The sequence below is a fragment of the Rhinatrema bivittatum genome, chromosome 1 (genome assembly GCF_901001135.1).
Source record: "Rhinatrema bivittatum chromosome 1, aRhiBiv1.1, whole genome shotgun sequence".
Classification (NCBI taxonomy): Eukaryota; Metazoa; Chordata; class Amphibia; order Gymnophiona; family Rhinatrematidae; genus Rhinatrema; species Rhinatrema bivittatum.
The window spans coordinates 264,807,157-264,828,399 of NC_042615.1; the positions used below are offsets into that span (position 1 = coordinate 264,807,157).

General features: G+C 41.1%; 1 protein-coding gene across 4 annotated transcripts in view; it reads left to right on the forward strand.

Moving 5' to 3' along the window:
* Positions 1 to 21,243, forward strand: part of DYSF (dysferlin) — a 731,032-nt gene that overhangs the window by 510,254 nt on the left and 199,535 nt on the right. For 2 of the 4 annotated variants that reach the window (XM_029594483.1, XM_029594497.1), the window contains exons 35-36: positions 1,409 to 1,435; positions 15,062 to 15,103. The exons of 1 other annotated variant lie outside the window; for it this stretch is intronic. In XM_029594483.1, coding sequence (XP_029450343.1) covers positions 1,409 to 1,435; positions 15,062 to 15,103 — 69 coding nt within the window. The remainder of the gene's footprint in view (positions 1 to 1,408; positions 1,436 to 15,061; positions 15,104 to 21,243) is intronic. One more of the 4 variants, XM_029594488.1, reaches the window with a different exon arrangement.

The following is a 21,243-nucleotide window of genomic DNA, read 5'->3' on the forward strand; positions in this document are numbered from 1 at the left end:
CTCTCGCTCTCTCTCTCCTTAATGAAAAAGGTGTAGTTAAAGCCATGTGATATGGCTTCGCAAAATTGTGAAGTCATCCCACTCCTCCCCTTTTACTGATTTGCATTGTACCATGCGTTAAAGGTGCTTAACACATACGAAAACGCCATATAGCACTTTGCTAAATGACCCCCCTAAGTTAGCTGGATACGTTTGACCTGCTAGTGAGCAGATATAAAGTTGGCTGGATAAACTTATCAGCTAACTCAAACTTATTCAAGTATATTCAGCAGCACATGCACATAACTGAATTATCTCAGTTAAGTCAGACAGATATTTTAATCTGGCTATCTTTCTTAGCCAGATTTTCTCTGAATATGGATCTCCAAGTACACTACATCTAGTGCACTTTCCTGATCCAACTCACTTGTCATCCAGTCAAAGAAATTGATTCGATTCATCTGGCAAGATCCCGTAATCCCATTGGATTCCACAAACTGCATTATCCTGAGTTTTAGTAGAGATTGCATGCATTTATTCACTACTGAGGTCAGACAAACTGACCTGTAATTTCCAGTCTCCAGCACATCTAGCTGCCTTCAGTCATTTGGAATCACCTGATGCTAAACAAGCTTTGAAAAGTTCCAAAAGCAGAGCTGCCAGAACTTCCCTAAGCCCCCTTAATACCCTCCGATGTAGCCCATCCAGCAGCATTGCTTTTATCTACTTTAGTGCTTTATCTACTTCATGCTGGTGCAGTCTTTGTGCATGGATTTGCTCTTAGGAATAGCTGAAAGATTACTAGACCCAATGTTTCCCCTTTGCAGAGAGTTGCATGTACTAAATCCTTTGGAAGAGATAGCTGTTAAACAGAAGATGTTTGGAATCTGTGGACTTAGGGTCTGTATAATTCAGATTCTCAACTTCAGTGTGTGAATCTCCCACATTAAGATCCAACCCTGTAATTTACATTTACCCCTTTCTATTCCATTTTGGATGTATGGAAAAATGAAGCCCTTCCCAAATGTATTACCTGTATACAATAACACAAACCACTTTTGTTCTCTGTCAGAGAAACAACTAAAGAACCTCATGACAGTTACCATTTAGACTATTATAGAGGCATTTGATTTTTTTTTTAATGCTTTACATATTCATCCTATTATTTTGTGTGCCAAGAATTGGAACAGCATATCTTGAGAAATAATAGATATATTAGTAACAAAAACAATTCATATTCTTCCATTTTAACAGCATGCCTGAATAGAAGCATTTTATTATCTTAATATGCATAATTTTTCAGTAATTGTGAATATTTTAAAAACAGCAAATTCTTATTTAATTTATAGTCCTATTCTTACTTTATGTACTAATAATGCTTTCTTATTTTTGCTGTCCTTTTCACTCCCATTTTCTTGACTGAGAATAGTGTACAACATTAGGGACTCTGGATGAGGTAAGAGTAATCTAGTTTTAAAGATATACTTGCAAAAAAGCATGACAAATAAGCACTAATGATTGACAGAGCCAATGTCCTGTTAGCTATTAAGAAGTAGTATCCAATCAGGAGGCCATTGTTGGTATAATATACCATTTTAAAAAGTAAATAATCAACACATTTTGGAGTGAAAGCAGAAAGCAAATTATTTGCAGATGCACATAGATACTATTGAGCAGTTTAATTATGATACCCTATTCAGTGAAGAAACAGCAAGCATGTCTACTTGTTTTCATTAGTTTTTAATAAAACATGGTGGCATATGTCAGCACTCCCTGATTGATCTTGCAGAAGTTACCTGATCTCCTTGTGTCTTTGTTCACCTTGCTGTAATTGGGGGATAATAATTAGAAGAAATTTCTTACCTGATAATTTTCTTTCTGTCAGGCTGTCACCAGTCTGGGAACCATGTAACATATAGCACCATCTACTGACTCAGCAGACCAATGCCAGCCTTCTTAGGAAGAATTGTCCTGATACCACCTTACCTTCAAGACACTTCTGCAGTTCCTTCTCTCTCCCATTGCTAAAAAAAAAAAAAATCTGGGAAATTTCCTGTTGAACTGAGATGCCATGAGATTTAGCACTGGGATGCCTTACCTTCTGTATGTGGACAGGAAGATGTTCAGATTTAGTTTCTAATCTCCATATTGTAGGCAATGTGTGCCACTTGCAAATTTATCTTCCCTGCTATGTGAACTGCTGATAAACTAAGAAAATCCCTCTCCTTTCTTGATAGAAACATGACACCTTTAATATCATCCTGGGACACCTAGCCCCCTCTTATTTGTATAAATGCAATACCGCTACAACATTTTATGAATTTCTTTGATGCACCTTTGCACAGTGCTTTTCTGGTAGGTTACTGGAGCATTCACAACTGCATTCGTTTCCAACATGTTCATGTGCAGCTTTCTTTCTGCCTTAAAGTCCTTGATCTGCAGATCCCAACTTAATGGCTTCCTCTGCAAACAAATGTGCATCTGCCGATGAATGTCCAATTTTTTTTCTCAACAAGGATCTTCCTTTCTCTCAGTTGTCTCTCCAGTTTCACCATGTCAGAGGCCAGACAACTTTTTGAGACAACTGAAAGCTGTATCGTATCCTTGTTCAGTGCTTTCCATTACTTTAGCATCACATGTTCTAATGCTTTCATCTGGACCCTGACCCACAGTACCAATATCTGTTGTTGCTGCCATAGACAGTGTTCTGCAGTCATTTCTCTTTAAGAAATTCTGTCTGGCCTCCTCCTTCTAATCAGTCACTTTGTCCTCTAGCAATGTTACTATATTATTCTGTGTGACAAGACCTCTTTTCCAGATGATGCAAAGGGTGAAGCATCTGGGGGACATGAGTTCTTCTAACCAATGATCTAGCCATGATCCTGCAGGGAGTTCCTTAACTCTGCCTCACCTCTATTGCCACAGCAAAAGTTGTCACTCGTAATCAGTATATCATCCAATTGTGGATACACAATATTTATATGATCCCTCAGTGCAAACTACTGGCGGATTTAGGAATTACATTCTTCCTGTATGCTGACAACATACAGTTTTACATTCATTTCTCCAAATCAGAAAAAAACACAGTATTGACACGCTCAATCTATATGAAAGCAATACAGCAGGAACTATCGCAACTTAAACTAACATTAAACCCTAAAAAGACTGAAATCATCTGGTTAAGTAGAAACTCTTCGATAGCTAAGCCACTGCCTCTAGAGCTAGGTAATTTCTAAATTACTCCCTCAAATCAAGTACGGGATTTAGGTATCCAGCTAGATGAGAACCTTACTATGAAAAAGCACATCAACAAATTAATTAATATGGGTTATGCCAAGTTGCAAATACTACATCGGTTGAAACCTTTATTAACTTTTGAAGACTTCAGAACTGTATCTCAAACCTAGGCTACTGAAACTCCTTATTTCTTGGTCTTCCCGCATGCCTTCTAAAAACATTATAATTACTACAAAACGCCTCAGCAAGGCTCTTATTAGGATCCAGGAAGTTTGATCACATCACATTACTCCCTCGCTGATTTCACTACACTGGCTGCCAGTACAATCCAAAATCTATTTCAAAATATTAATACTAATATTCAGAATCATTCATTCTAGTAATACCGGTAAGATAGGTGTGACATTACAACCATACACACCGCAGAGAACACTAAGGGGGTCATTTTCCAAGGTGTTATCGCGGGAGATAAATTCGCAAATCGCGCTAACAGCCGTTAACGCGATTTGCGAATGCAAATTCGTAATTTTATATTCAGGGGGCGGAGTATATGTAAAATGGGAAACAGTTATCGTGTGCCACGAAACAGCCGCAGTGTTAGCGCGGCTCCTATCGCAGCTAATAGCTACAACACTTTCATTTGCGTTACCTTGTACGCTACAGGTCAGTAAAGGGTTATCACAGTCCACGACAATTCCGAATAGTATATTTGAGAGAGAGAGAGAGAGAGAGAGAGAACACCTTGCTATAGTGCCTATGCCCTAGACAGGTATTTGTAGCCCTATGGGAGGGCCACCTAGTAACTCGAGGTGGGGATTAGGTATGAGCGTAGGGGGTTGGGGGCCACTTTCACATTCAACGTGAGACGAATGGAAAGAACAGTGGTCTCTAGTGAAGATTTGCTGGCCGTCGGAGTGAGGAAACTCACTCCAAGATGAGATTTGGACAATGTTCTCTCCACCTAGCTTGTTGTTGCCCAGGTAGAGTGTTGGACAATGTTCTCTCCACCTAGCTTGTTGTTGCCCAGGTAGAGTGTCCATCAAGCTAGGTGGAGAGAACATTGCCCAAATCTCTTCTTGGAGTGAGTTTCCTCACTCCGACGGCCAGCAAATCTTCACTAGAGACCACTGTTCTTTCCGTACGTCTCATGTTGAATGTGAAAGTGGCCCCCAACCCCCTACGCTCATACCTAATCCCCACCTCGAGTTACTAGGTGGCCCTCCCATAGGGCTACAAATACCTGTCTAGGGCATAGGCACTATAGCAAGGTTCTCTCTCTCTCTCTCTCTCTCTCTCTCTCTCTCTCTCTCTCTCTCTCTCTCTCTCTCTCTCTCTCTCTCTCTCCCCCCCCCCCCCCCCCCCGAGGGTGTGTGACAAGTGCTCAGTTTCATATAACATGTTGCTTGCAGCACCTAGGAGTGGAAATAGGCTGTTTGGACACTTTCATGTACTGCGAAGATTCATTGGTTGTTTTATCGCGGTGCACGATGTTTTCGCGATTTGCGAATCCATTTCCGCAAATGGCGAAAACATCGCGTCCTGCGATGTTTCCCCGCTGCACGAAAAATGCCTTATTTGCATGGGACACGCCCCCTCATGCGTTATCATGCGTTACCACTGCGATATTGGAAAATGAGGCCCTAAGATCCCAAAATAAAGGACTATTGGCTGTTCCAACAATACGAAGCACATACCTGACGCAGGTAAGAGATCATGTGTTTTTCCATTGCGGGCCCAAAACTTTGGAATTCTCTACCTGAAATGCTACGTTTGATACCAGATAGAAAGAAATTTAAATGTGAACTAAAAACATGGCTCTTCAAAAATGCATACAACCTAACTTAAAATATCAGAATGCAGAGATCTACAATAACAAGAAGGACAAGAAATACTTATTCATGCATGAGAAACAAATTAAATGAGAGATTGTAAGAATCTCATGAGAAACAAATTAATGAGCAATTGTGAGAACCTCAATCCAATGTACAGAATAATATGTGAAATTTGTTATTTTATTTTAGTTTATTTCGTTTTATTTTATTTTATTTTTGTACTTTACATCTTATGTCCTTTATCTTAAATTAATATGTATCTGAGCAAATCAATTGATAGTTGATAATGCCTATTTATGAATACTTCCTATGTATCCCGTAGTTATTCACTGATTAATAGCTATGAATGTCATTATTGTAAACCGTTGTGATCTTTACTTGGAACGACGGTATATAAAATGTCTAAATAAATAAAAACATTTTTACTAGGATAACTAGCACCTTTGTTAACACCTTGGAGCTGATGCCATGCTAAATGGGAGGGCTCTGTAACGAAAATGCTGACCTTCCACCTCAAAGCAGAGGTACTTCTGGTGACATTGATTGTGATCGAAACAGCAGAGAAAATGAATTAGTCTGATTTTCCAAATGATGGAAAACAGGAATTCCATATGAAGAGTCTTCTGTACCATGAATGTATTCAGTCTTAGAGGTCCAGCACTTAGCAGAAGTACTCTGAGTTCCTCGGCACCACAGAATAATTTGAATAGACACCTGAAAACCTCTGTGCTATTGGTACAGGAATCGGTTCTCATATGTATAACAGACGACTTATTATATCTTTCATATATCTCCCTTCTCCTTGTCTCTTGGGGCTTTGGAGCAAAAAGAATGCTTGGTCTGGGCAAGGATCGAAACTCTGTTTATCACATTTAATACTCACTTGTCTCTTATTTCAAACCACCCAGTACCACAGGTACTCCTCTCCCCACTCTTCACTCATGCCTCCCAGCAAACGTGCCAGGAATGTTGTTTGGAAGTAGCTTTTTTACTCCTCCCTGCTTCCCGTTGCCAGAAGGCAGAGAGTTTATTTTAGGGTTTGACTTTAAACCTTTTTCTGTGGTCATTCTGTAAGGGTACGGCCTCTGAACCTGTCTCCTGTGACTAGAGAATCTTTTACTGTTGGCTAGATCTTTTATAATCTTATCCAGATGTGAACCAACTAGATGATTACCTTGAAAGGATAATCCCAACATCAAACAATCACTGTTTTTGTCAGCATTCCCTCCTGGCAGAGCTACCTCTCACCATCGCCTTAGCTGACATTGTTATAATCATAGGCTGTGTCGGCTAAGAACTTGGCAGCCAGTGTTATTAAAGACATCAGAGACATTGACCCATACTGATCTTTCCCTGCCCAGTGGATCCTTTCTTTCCAGCTGCTAATCCGATTTCACAGTAGCACCTACCATGTATGCTGAGGGCACTTATCTGATTGTTTGTCATCTTGTAGCACACGTTGAGCAAGTGCAAGAAATAAATAATAATAACCTGCAGTATGGTCCCCATTAATCCATGTATCTGTATGCATGTACCTATCAGGCAAGTCACCGCTGTCAGTTACAAACTGCATACTTTTCACCTTTCTGTGCTGTATGCCTAGAATAGATTCTCTGTGTCATTGCATCATGCCCCATCTCTCGCCACATTCAAATCCAGTCTAAAAATGCACCCTTTTGAAGCTGCTTTTAACACCTAACCACTTCCCATAGATTCTTGTCTGTGTTGATTAGATTGTAATAGGAGTGGGCATTGCAAATATTTGTGCTTTGTTTTTTTATTTATTCCCATTTTCTTCAGTTTTGTTTTAAAAAATTTTGTTTTTTATTTATTTTATTTTATTTATTTATAGTTTTTCTATACCGGAATTCGAGATTAGAAACCCCATCATGCCGGTTTACATTTACATTTAATTTAAATATCGTTTTTACTGCACACTAATTCAGATTAGTGTTCCCTAACTCACATATGGCGCACTAATTCCAAATAGTGTGCACTAAAAAATGTGTGCACCTTTTGAGTTAGTGTGAACTAATTTGATTTAGTGCGCATTATTTCAGATTATCATGCACTATTTCAAGTTAGTGTACATTATTTGGAATTAGTGCGTACTAATAGCAAAAAAAGAAAGAAAAGCATTTTGTGGGTTTTTTTGTTGTTTCTTATTAAAAATGACATGATAGACATTTCAAACGAAAGCACATCCTTAGATTGTAAACTCCGTGGAGTAGAGACTTATGTGCATCTGTACAGTGCTGCTTATATCTAGTAGCACAATAATTGAGGAGAAATAGTGGTAGTAGTACTGCTATCCTCCAGTCTCGAGAATGATAATGGCTGTGGTCCAACTTCAGGGCTAGTTCTGTACTCCCATGGCTCCATTCAAGCTCTGATGCAGTTTCTTCTGTCAGACACTCACCACAGGATCATCCCAGCCCTTCAGGCAGGCATCAGCTGCGCCATAGGAACCACTGGCCCACCCACATGCAGAAGGAAGATTCTGCTTAACCCCATGTGTTGCAGACTGACAGAGATTTAGCAGAGTGGTAATATTATTAATTCCCCTCCCGATGAAGTTTTAATGAAGTGTAGGTAGCAGAAATGTTCTGGCAGGCCTTCCATTCACCTTAGTAATAGCTTCATCTTGTTTCTAAAGTTCAGGATTGAGAAGCATATTAGAATGCTGTGCAAATGAAAAGCATTGTATATAAATGCATGCATGGTCTATAATAATGCATAATGTCCTCTGATGTATAGTCTGCTGCAATCAGTAATCACCATCTCTCGAAGGGATCTACATTTCTATTCTATACAGATAGATGCCTTAATTGAAGTCATTATGGAGGTAAATTTAAAAAGGATTTATGATAAGAAACCCTATTTTGTGTGCATGCACATAAAAGAGCACATGAAACATGATTTAATGTGTATTTTTATGCACATAGTAAGAAGGAATTCCAGTAAGGGGTGGGATTGGGGTAGGGAAAGGATTTATGTGCATGCTTTCAATTTTCATAAGTGTGGCTGTAAATCCACATGCACAAAATTGCACCTATTATTCGAGCAGGTGTAACTTTGTGCGTGCATGGTGCACGGCGTTCCCGCGCACATCCCACACATTTTCAAAGCAGTTTTATGCACATAAAAGCTGCTTTGAAAATTCTGGCTAAAGTCTGCAGGAAAAAGTACCCCCAGACTTTTATTTATGTGGGCTGCTTGAAATTTACTCTCCCCGTGCATATTCACATAAAGAACTACATCGGGATTATTAAGTTATTTTATTTTTTTATTTATTTATTTATTTATTTATTTATTTGTAGTTTTTATATACCGATCTTCTTGCATTAGATACAAATCAAACCGGTTTACAAAGAACGTAAACTTGCCTGTAGGCTATACATAGAACCATGAACATTTAAGAAAAACTCTGGAAACACAGTTAGAAAGTTAATTAACCTGGAAAACAATTTGAATTATATAGAAATAAAAGTCGCAATAAGCGATTGATTCAATTAAATTGGGCTTGGATTCAATTAGGTTGAAGAAAATGAGATGAAGTGTAGAGTGCTAGGAAAAGGGGAAGAATAGGCAGAATAAGACCAAAGGGTAACTGGAGGTCTCTTCAAGGGAAATGAGTTAGAGAAAATGAAAAGTGAAATATGAGAGCAAAAAAATAAAAACCTTTTTACAGTGTTTATTTATTACTTGGATTTATATCCTGCTTTTTTAAATAGATTCAATCAAAATGGGTGACAGCATATTAGAAAATAAAGGGTAGAATTTAAAACGTGAGCGCGCGCGTCCATGTGCGCGCGGTTCCCGGCGCGTGCACATGGACGCGGCTATTTTATTAACATGCACATGTCGGCACACGCATGTTATAAAATAGGTTTCCCGCGTGCACATGCGCGCTGGATTTTTATGTCTGAGCGTGCATGTGCAGGTGGGTGGCCTGCTCTGTGCGCGAGTTCCCTCCCAGTCCGCTCCAATAAAGGAGCGGACTGGGAGGAAACTTCCTTACCCCTAACCCTATCCTTCCTCCCTCTTCCCCGCCCCCTAAATTAGCCCTTTCTATCCCCATTTTTTAAATTGTTGTACTTACTGCTCCTCTGGAGCAGAAATAAACTCTGCGTGCCGTCCTGCTGCCGACGTCTGCTTCCCTGGGACAGTGTCTAATGGCGCTGTCCTGGCCTGTTTCCTACCTGACTCTTCCCACCCAGACTAGGAAGGAACTGGGGAAGCCCTACTCACGTCACTGCACATATTATTATAAAATTCACCCCCCCGAGCTGAGCAAGCCACTTGCCCGCACATGCGCGCATGGACATGAAAATCCGGTGCGCATGTGCGCGTGTGAAATGTATTTTATAACATGCGTGTGCCGATGTGCGCACGTTATAAAATCGGCCCTTCCATGTGCGCGCCCTGGGAACCGTGTGCACATGGACACACGCGTGCACTTTTAAAATCAACCCCTTGGCCAGTAGCACAGGCTGTAACATGCTCTGCTGGGAGAGTTGTCATATCTGCCTTATCAATGCATAGATAACAGTTCCACTGAGTCATCTTTTATTATTTAAGAAATAGAAATCTGTAAAAACAACAAAAAAAAAAAAAGTTTTGGCCACAGCCTCCTTTCCTGCAAAACAGTGTCTGCGATTTACTAGTGCAGAGTTACAAGTACTGTTTTTGTTTATATTAACAAAATCTGGATTTAAAACCCAGTTCTTGTAAATATGAATGCCCCTTCTTTTCAAAACTGTGTCTTAGTTTATTTGTTTAATGTAGTTGAAGTAAACTGCTACAGTCAGGATTACAAGAAAGTATAATCAAGTTATGTTGTAAACTGCCCTAAGTCTTATGGCCGCATATAAATTTAAAATGTAATATGATGTAAAGTTCATGTAGGAAGAAACTTTTTTTTTAATTGTTAGAATTTTGTACAGACATGCCTTGCAAGCATTTACACAATAAGGGGCCGATTTTAAATCCTACACGCGCGGGGTACATTTGTGCGCGCTACCCGGCGCGCACAAATGTACACTCGATTTTATAACATGTGCGCGCCGAGCCCGAGGGGAGCCCCAATGGCTTTCCCCATTCCCTCAAGGCCGCTCTGAAATCGGAGCGGCCTTGGAGGGAACTTTTTTTAGCCACCCCACCTTCCTCTCCCTTCCCCTATCTAACCCACCCCCCAGCCCTAACTAAAACCCCCCCATCTTTGTTTCCGAAGTTACGCCTGCCCAAGGCAGGCATAACTTGCGTGCCAGCCGGCTGCCGGCGCACCATCCCCCGGCACAGGCCGCTGTGCAGGAGGACTCGGCCCCACCCCCGGACCGCTGCTATGCCCACGTCCCCGCCCTCGGGCCGCCCCTTTTTTCAAATCCCTGGGACATACGCGCGTCCAGGGTCTTGCACGCGCTGCCGAGCCTATGCAAAACAGGTTCGGCGTGTGCAGGGGTAAGTTTTCGGGAAAATCTACCCCTAAGAGCATAAGAAAGGCCATACTGGGTCAGACCAAAGGTCCGTCAAGCCCAGCATCCTGTCTCCGATAGTGGCCAATCCAGGTCACAAATACCCAGCAGAATCTCAAGAATAGATCCAGTCCTTCTTGCCAGGGATAAGCAGTGACTTTCCCATGACTACATGGCTAATAATGGTCCATCAACATTTCTTCTAGGAACTTGTCCAAATCCTTTTTAAACCCACCTATGCTATCTGATTTAATTACAGCCTTAGGAAACAAATTCCATAGTTTAATTGTATGCCGACTGAAAAAATACTTTCTCCGATTTGTTTTAAATGTGCTACCTATTAGTTTCATGGAGTGTCCCCCAGTCCTAGTACTATTTGTAAGGGTGTCTGTTTGAACGATGTGTTGAAGAAAAGCAATAGGAGTAAGCATGTGTTTAAAATGAATATGCAAAACAAGATGAATGAGGCTATTTCCGATTCATTATTAATGGAAAGAACTGAAAATGGCCTCTCATGAATATACCTGAAATATTTTGAGTATTTTTGTTTTGTATAAATTAAATAAAGGGTTTCCATAAGGCCCTCCAACTCCCCTCCTGCCGCACGAAAATCAAATCTACCTGAATGGGTCCTCTAGGGTCTCTCCAACCTTCCATCCTAACCCAGTAAAAATCAAGGCTGGGGCATCTCCACTCCCACCCCTTTAATCATTTCCTGAACCGGGCACCTCCCTGGCCACCACTTACCCCATCCTTAGGGCTGCAAAGTCTAAAGGCAGGTGTGATGCCCACATTCCCCTTTCCTGCCTTCCATAGATTTTAAAATTGTGCTGGTGGCCTGGATATTGGTGCTGAACTAACGTCACTTCGGCACCTTTTTGAGGTGCAGCTGGCACCATTATGTTGATTGAAGCAGGCGTGGAGTTGGAGGGACATGGAGAGGCCTTGGCTGGGCCTGGGAAGGCCCAGGCCCCTGTTGATTTTATTGGGCAGGTTGGGGATAGGTGGGGCCCAGGGAAGCCCTTGCTGGGCCAGGGGGGCCTAGCCAAATAGTCCTGAGCCCATGCTTGATTCTACTGGACAGGAGGGGGGGGGGGTTTGGAGGGGGTGCAGAAAGGCCCATCTGCATAGGCCTGGGTCCCGTGGTATCTTGGAGATAAGAGGGGGTTAAAGGGGCTCCATTTTTCCTTAGTTTTGGGTCTCCAGTGTATGCAAATCTATCTCTATGCATATTCATTATAGATATCCTGAAAACCAAACCAATTAGGTGTGCCTCTAGGAAAGGGTTGGGAAACACTGGCCTAGATTATTGTAATGCTGTGTACTTAGGGCTTTCTCTGACTGCACTGAGACATTTGCAGGTAATACAAAATGCTGCAGCTCAGTTAATTGTGAGGGGACCACATTGTGAATATATCTCTCCAGTGCTGCAGTCTATGCACTGGCTGCCAATAAGCTAATCCATAGTGTTATTGAAGGCACTACACGGATAGATGCCTCTGTGTATTACTTCAGCATTAAAACTATATGTTCCCACTCTCCAGCTCCGCTCCTAAGGGAGTAATTGTTTGGAAGTGCCTTCTTTTCGCCATCTAAGATTGTGCGAAACAAGAGAACATATTTTTGCAGTCGCCAGTCTGGCCCTCTGGCATTCATTACCCGATTACTTGAGGACTGAGGTATGCATTAATGGCCACATTTTTTTTTTTAAATTATTTATTTATCAATTTTAACAAATTAATGCGAAATAGAGTTTACATCCAATGTCTGCAAACTTAAATTCTTGCAAACCAGTTATAAAGAATACCGAGAGTCTGGGATACATAAATACGGAACATAACAATTAACCAATTCACATAATTAGGAGGAAATAATACAACCTTAATTTTATTCACCAGATTGGTCAAGCATTGCTGGTTCTTTCTTTAAACTTTCCAAATAGTTCTTCATTAACTCAGGTTCATAATAGATATACCTCTTCCCTTTATATTGCATTAAACACTTACACGGGTATCTGATGTTAACCTGGCCGAATTTTAAATCGGCCATTCGCGCAAACATCGTCAGTTATGCGTGGGGCCAGGGCCCTGTGCGCGCCTCGTGCATTTTCGAAAGAGCCCAGCCACGCACACAAATGATGATATGCGCATAATTGCTGGGCCCTGCAAAAGGGTGGTCTGGGTGGGGTGGGACGGAGGCCAGCCGGGACAGCGGTCATCAGCTGCTGTCCCGGGGAAAGCGCACGCCGGCAGCAGGCCGGCGCACGTAAATTAATTCTGCTCCCGGGGAGCAGCAAGTAATGAAATAACAAAATTCAGGACAGGTAGGTTAGTTTTAGGGGGTGGGGAGGAGAGGGGAAGGGGAAGGAAGGTTAGGCAGGGGGTTAGGGAAGTTCCCTTAACTGGGGAAGGCCCGATTGCATCGCCGCGCAGAGTTTGAAAAAGTGCACCCCCCCCCCTTACGCGCGCCGCGCGAGCATGTTATAAAATCCGCGTGGCCATGTGTGCGCGCGCCAACATTATAAAATCTACCCCTGAGTCCTTTAGAAAAAAGCTTAAAGGCTTTTTATGTGAACAGACTTTCAGGGAATGTTAAGTTTCATTGCACCAGGTTATAATTTACTTTGATGGACAAGCTCTAAAATGTTTCAGCTTGACTGGCCCGTGTTATATTGTTTTATTTGATTGTGTATGATTAAACTCTAACCCATGTAGAATTGTAAATAGGCGGGCTAAAAACACTTTTAAATAAATTTTGCATATCAGAATTGCGCCGGGTCAGACTTATGCTGCGGCCATGGCTTCCACAGCCCCCTTCCCCTTTGGCCCACTTCATCCTGCTGCTCGTACTTCTGGAGTCCTCCATCCTTACCACATAACACTGCAGCGGCCTCTTTGGTCCTTTTGCCCTTCTTCAGTCCCATCATTGCTTGGCTCCTTCCTCCACTTTATGCCACTGTCACTGCTCCGTAAGGCAGACATAGCACTTACAGCCTTCGTTAGCTATTAATGAACCTTCCCCCCTAAGTTGATCCCTGCTGAATGCCTCATTCTGCACCCTTATCTCTGACGGCAGCCCTAGCCAGCACCTGCGGCTTTTCTCCTGATGCGGCCTTTTTTTTCCTGCAGAGCTAGAGTTGTAAACTCTGTATTTATTTCTGGAGATTTCATCACACAGCATAGTGGCTTTCAGGACTGGACGTATTGCAACTTGGTTATTATGGAAAGAGCAACTTACTCGCAGTTTGTCCCCAGTAGAAAATAAACACCGCTATGTCTGTGTGCCAGGTTTTTCATGTGCATACAAAGTTCTAGCACATTATGTACACAAAACAGTATTGAAAAGTCACAGATAAAGCCATGAATCTTAATTGCAAAACTGCAATGGATTTTTTTTTTAATGTTCTAATGCATGATAGTTGTGTGTTAGGATTATGTGAAACTAATGAAAATATGATAAGATACATGGGATTTACTATGTAGTACTTTTTATTTTTATATCATTTTACCTTTACATGATGATAACCTCATGCATTGGAAATCCATCTAGAAAACAATCAAGAAAATATAATCATATACACTCAGGGGTAGACTTTTAAAGAAACGTGCGCGTGGTACATTTGTGCGCGCTACCCTGCGTACACAAATGTACACCCGATTTCATATAATGCACACGCTGCCGCGTGCATGTTATAAAATCCAGGGTCGGCGCGCGCAAGGGGGTGCACACTTGTGCGCCGAGCCCTAGGGGAGCCCCGATGGCTTTCCCCGTTCCCTCCGAGGCCGCTCCGAAATCGGAGCGGCCTCGGAGGGAACTTTTCTTTCGCTCCCCCCCACCTTCTCCTCCCTTCCCCTATCTAACCTGCCCCCCAGCCCTACCTAAAGCCCCCCCCCCCTACCTTATTTCAAGTATTTATGCCTGCCTCTGGCGGCTGCCGGCGCGCCATCCCCCAGCACAGCCGCTGCGCTGGAGGCCTTGGTTCCGCCCCCGCCTCTGCCCCCTTCCCGCCCCTTTTTCAAAGCCCTGGGACATATGCGCGTCCTGGGGCTTGCGCACGCCATCGACCTATGCAAAATAGGCTCGGCGCGCGCAGGAGGGTTTTTAAAGGGTTACGCGCGTATATTACCTTGACCTCCAGATTGAGATTCCTTTTATGTTTGTTGTTTATTTTTGCTCTGATTTTACGTTTTGCCGTTTATGACTGCTTTGATGAGTTGGAGGTATCTAGAATACTGGGATTGTGTTGCATTAACTTTAGTGCTAATGTTACCTATCTACTTAGACTTGGTTGTTGTGAGCTCACATAACTTGCTTTTAGATTTCTGATACAACAGGTTAAAATAGATGAGTTCTCAGAGAGCTTTATACATTGCGTCCATTGTACACTGATGTTTGATATTTTTAAGAATTTTCATATCTTTCCATAGGAGATGTTCAATATTTGTTCTTGTTGAAACAGACTTTTCAAGGTGTTTACAATTCTTTCTTTTCTATTTTTCCCTCTCATTCTTCTGCCACTTTGGGATTGGTGCTCCACAGCTGTGTATTCCTGGCTTGTTCACCGAGGAGCTTCTTGAATGGGTATCTTTATCTATAATAATTTCTATCTCCCTTCCTCATATAGTTTTATAATGTCAGCTTCCGTTTTTTGGTAGCAGTCAATATAATTTGCAGAATCAAATATATATTTTGCAGCATGCATACTTAATGCTACAGATCATGCTTCACTGAATATTTTTAAAATTTATTCAAATTCGTTTCACTATTGCCATATGCAGCACTTTCACTTTGACCTGAAATTGGTGTGAAGGAATGCACATATTCCAAACCCACATAGCTACAAAGGAGATTTCTGAGAACTGGAACTCTTCCTGAAAGACTTATCAGGTTAATGAAGAGCAGCAAACTAACCATTATTAAATATTGCTTTCATATACTTAATGTAAGTTAGGTGTGTCCCTCATGGAGTGGTGGTTTCATCAATATTTTCTTTGCAAACCTGCTTGTTATATTTAAGGGCAGATTTTAAAAGTTACGCGCGTGGCCTACATTTGTGTGTGCTACCCGGTGCGCACACAAATGTACCCCCGATTTTATAACATGTGCGCGCAGCCGCACGCTTGTTATAAAATCAGGGGTCAGCGCGCACAAGGGGGTGCACACTAGTGCAACTTGTACGCGCCAAGCCCTCGGGGAGACCAGCTGGCTTTCCTCGATCCCTCCCCACCTTCCCCTCCCTTCCCCTAACTGTCCCGCCCTCCCAGCCCGAAACCCCCCACCCCCTTACCTTTGTTGTGCAAATTATGCCTGCCAGCCAAATGCTGGCACGCGATCCCCCAGCCCAGCGGCTGTATGGAGGCCTCTAGCCCCGCCCCACCCTGCCCCGGACCGCCCATTTTTTCAAGCCCTGGGACTTACACGCGTCCCGGGGCTTTACGCGTGCCGCTGGGCCTTTTGAAAATAAGCCCGGTGCACGCAACCCCCCTACGCGCGTAAATCCTCCTGGATTTACGTGCGTAGGACTTTTAAAATCTGCCCCTTAAGTTGTAATAAGTTGAAACAAATGAGATATCTTGCATGCTCTTTGAAATGAGTCAGCTTTGTTTCTAAATGATTGAGCAGCACCACAGATTAAACTGATCAGTTGTAAATCCAAATGAGGACAAGAGAGCCATCAGCTGTTGTTCTCAAAGTGAGTGCTGGCCCTTCAGAGTCTTAACTTGCTCTTAGCTAGAAGCCAGTGTACTAAAGTACAATAACATGAACCATTAACACTCATTAATTACACTGGTCAACAAATTTCTGGGAACATTTTGTTTCCTCCACAACCTTTGGTGAAACAAGTAGATTTTAAAAAGCTGAACACAAATATGCATTTATTATGTCTGTATCATGTACCGTTTGCCAGAAAAGTGCGATATACATTAAGCATTGTTACGTGTCTGTAGCAGCATAAGCTATAATGGCAATGTTGGCACCAGAAACAAAGCTAAAAAAATTTTTGCCACAGATTTTCGTTTGTAATCACTGTCCGACGCTTCGTGGATGAGAGTCCAACAATAGTCACCCAGCATGGAGGGGTTCCACTTGACATGATACCATTTCTCCATTTTGACAATGTCATAATGAAACCTTTCACCATGTTCGTCACTCACAGCGCCAAGGTTGTCAGGGAAGAAGTCCAAGTGGGAATGAAGAAAATGTATCTTCAATGACATGTTCCACTTCATCAATTTGTATGCCTGAAGCAGATTTTCAACCTGCTGCCTTATAGTTGCCTAGAAAGTTACAAACAACATTCTTGAAGGCTGTCCATGCAACACGTTCTCTACCTTGCAGAAGACCATCAAAGTGGCTGTCCTTAATCACAGCTTGGATTTGTGGGCCAACGAAAACACCTTCTTTTATCTTGGAGTCACTTATGCGTGGAAACATTTGCTGTAAATAATCAAATAATGATCAGGCAGAGTTTCTTGGTCTATTTTTAAAAAGGTTAGTCTCTGTTACATGTTACGTTGCTTATGGCAGTCAAAAATACGACATGAATTTTAAAAATCATAAAAACTACTGTCCAGCAAGAAAACATATATACGCAAGATTATGTTTTAAAATTTCACAATTATTGTCACACAAAATTGGCCGTTTCTCAAAAACCTTATGTGATATCCAAATTTCGAAGTAATATCTGTGATCAGCATCAAAAAATCTATTTGGAACACCAAAAAGCCTGAAGGAAACAAAAACTTGGTTTACCAGTGTTATCTCACATTAATGTCCATGCAAATCATTTGTGAGATAAATTTCTGCATTAAAGATACCACTATGAGGTGTAAAGTTTCTTTCATTAATAGATCAGTGTTAATGCACGTTAAAATATGCTAATATTATTTTATTATGCATTCTTAGTTAATGGGCTGTTTTGCATAATTATGCAGCTCATTACACTCTTCACAAAAGCTAAATAATACATATTCATGTGAAACACATTTTAAGCTGATAACACATACTATATTAACCTTTTTTTGAAGACTGGTGCACTTTAGTACCTCAGATTCCTTGCTCTTGTCCTGAGGGGAAATATTGAGGTTAGAGTATTACATATTCTTTAACTGCATATTTTTAGTTCCACTTAATAAAAATAATTACCGGTACCAAATATTTTTATGGATGATTTTCATGAATAAATAAAGATACCGGTACTTTAACTTTTTTGAACATGGTTACAGGATGCTGTTAATGGTGCAGGATATTGTAGATGTTTGCAGGATCAATAAGAGTGACTTCCCAGCAATCTCCTTGGTGTTAGATTTTTTTTGAATTATAATATTTACTTTTTAATTAGCATCTAAGTTACACATAAAATTTATCATGATTTATGGTGAGCAAAATCTGTTTTACCTAAAAGCGGAAGCCATGTTTAAGTTAGAGCTTACGGATGCTTTTTTTTTGTCTTGCATCCATTTTTCTTGCAGTGCAGAAATAACAAAAATAACTTTCCTGCTCCTGAGTACTAACAATTGCAAAGCAAAATCCTATTAATCGGGTTGTTTTCTGCTTGTGTGAACTATAGAGTGGTCATTGACTCCAGTTTGGTCCTTCCTTTACCTACTGTCCGAGGGAGAGGGAAACCTACTGCCACAACTATCGTGAATAGCCCAATAAACGTTAGAAAACTGCTGCCATTAGCGCGTGGAACCGCAGCAGAGGAAAACATGAATGTGGATGATTGAACCTTTAAGCATGTTATTGCCTTGAAACAGCTTAACAGCGAAACGCTAGCTAACGTCGGCACAGAATATGAGTGGTTGCAGACAGCAACCAGTTCTTTGCACAACGGTTCAACATACTTGATTTGGATACAGGTTTATAGCCTTATTTCCGTGCAAACCATTAAGAAGAAGATACAGGAAAATTATGCACACGAGTTTCATAAGATAAGTCACAGTTTTCTAACGTTTATTGGGCTATTCACAATAGTGTGTTTTCAATATAGGAAGAACTGTATGATCTTCAGATGTGGAATTGAAAAAATGTTTTCATTGAGATATCACAATAAGAAACGAAGAAGTGATTTTTATATTTAAAAAATTTTTTTTTGAAAAAAAGTAAAAATTAAATACATGATATTAATAAAGGTTACATTGGGAGGTTTTTTTGAAGACCAATGATTGGCTCACCTGTAAATGTGCATAAGTTTTGGACAAGACTTGCATTTGGGTTCTGAGGTCTTTTTCCTCCATGAAGTGGTCATTGGATAATTTCTAATTATGGTGAAATAAATTGTTTCGGTGTAAAGTATTTCTTTTTGTAACTGAAGAGTTACCCCATAGATTACCCTGGGTGGAAATTGTCTGCCCTTAGAATATATTTAACTTGGGGGATGGGGGGGAAGAGGAGGGACATTCCCAGGGGCTGTTAAGGTTCAGGGAAGCAAAGAACACGCTTGGATGGGATTTTCAAATCTATGCATGGTGTTTTACCCCCATTTCTCTGCCCCCCCCCCCCCCCCCGGAAATACAAGATGCAAAGTATGCGGGGTAACGTTTGTCCCCACGTACCTTGTAGGGAATTATCAAAAAAGGAAACTTCCCAGTTAATTTCCATTTGAAAATTCAGCCTCAGAGGTTGTGGTTCCAAATGTACCCATGGACCTGCACCTCTGCTGGATTTTCAAAATTGCCCCCGCTATTTCTTCTATTTTTATACTTTAAAAAATGTTAAATTTTTTTAAACGTGTGCGCCCCTCTTTTTTTAAAACTGATCTTCTGTGAATCCATTCTTCGGCTGTGTGTGCCGTGTTCATGCTTGATGCACATCGGCGTGAGAAGGGTTAGTACGGCGGTTCCATTCTTTTCTCGGGCTCATTATGGTAAGTTTTATCTAAAGAGGAGGAGCTTTCAGAAATTCTAAACACGAGTGTCTTTTTGGAAACCAAATAAACTGAATGAGAAAAGGGAAACGTGTTTTCAGCCTTAGATTCAGAATCTCTTGGCGTGCAAAACTTGATACCCTGAGTCAAACTGCCCAGAATACTGAGATTTACTGGAATCTCCTCGATATACTCATCTGTGCCTGTAAGTAAAATACTTGAAGGCTAGGTCTCTTCACATGAAATGACTCTGGCTTTGGATTTACTCTTAATTAGTTAAACATTGCTGAACCACATCAGGAACCACAAGAACTTTACAACGTATCTAATTCTTTTGTTTTTTGTTTTTTTTTTTTATTTTCACAACATGATTAGATATTCCATGGTTAATTTGTTCAGTTTACACTAGATTAACCTCATGACTCTATAGGTCTGATTTATGAAAGGTTTTTTTTTTTTCCTCATAGGCAAAAAATGGGAGCAAACCCATCATAAATCAAGCGTCTGATATGTTAAAACGGTTTTGTTTGATCCTTCCTCTGCATTCTGCTATGTGTGTATTACACTGAAAAAACAATACTACCAAAACACAAATAGTAACCTCCTTTAAATAGATTATGGCATGAATACATAATTAATATAGGCTTGTTAATTATGCACGTCCATCTTGTCCCTGTCTATCTCATGATGCACATACATCTTACACCTATTGTGCTTCAAAAATGTCCAGCAGTTAAACATCTACTCTGAACAAAACATCACAGGAAGAAGCTTCAATATTAAAGGAAGAGATCCCATTATAATACATAGATTATAATTGCTAGGTAGAATGAAAGTAACTTTGAAACGGGCGCGCAGGCGAACGTATGCACACGTGCGTTGGCGTGTGCCCAGAGACGCGGCAATCTTACAACACGCATGCACATGCACGCACATGTTATAAAATAGCCTAGTCGCATATATGTGCGCACCTAATTTTATGCTTGTGCGCTCTCAGCAGTGTAACTAGGCTTACGGACTTGCAACTGCCTGTATTTTAAAACAGATGTGCGTCTAAGCCGAGGATCAGTTCCACCAGTTCACCCAGTGTTCTCCTAGGTACTCCCAACCCCGTAGTTCTTTAGCTTGCACTCCCCTCAGTTACCCCAGACCCTTCAAACCCCTCACAGATACATGTTCATTTTTTTTTAACTTACACCTCCTCCATAGCAGCAGAAAAGTTATGCAGCACTGGACCTGGATGTGCACACACACACATGTCTTAGTCTCGCCCAGGAATGCCCTTGCCCCAATCTTTTGTTTCTGATGCGAGATATTTGCACATTGGCACTTGTGCGTGCATCCGCCGCATTATAAAATTGGGTGGACATGCACTAATGCTAGATGCTAGCCCATCTCCCAATTCAGGAGCACGTCCAGCTTTGAAAATTCACCTTGATATCTGTAATTTCTGTTTTCTTTTTTTCTCCCCGATTCTGGCCCTCTAGATTCCAAAAAGAAATTGACTGAACTAAGCCTATAGTGAAGTAAATTGTCATTTTTTTTGGTTTAACAAGATGCTTTTAATACGTGACATTTTCACTCGTTTCAGACTCAGAATCATATTTGCCTTTTTCTAGAAAAGCACTCACATATCAAACGAGAGACACAGGTTGCATTGAACACTGTGACACTGAAACGAGTGAAAATGTCTAAGAATCTCAGTATCGTTTACAGTGAGGAATGAAAGAGCATCTCCATTCAATACTTTCTGGTTCCTTTATCTGTTTTTCTTTAAAAAAAAAAAAAAAAAGTCTCCAGCAGCAGATTTGTACTGACACAGAGTTGCCAGGTAACTCAGTTTCTGAAGAAA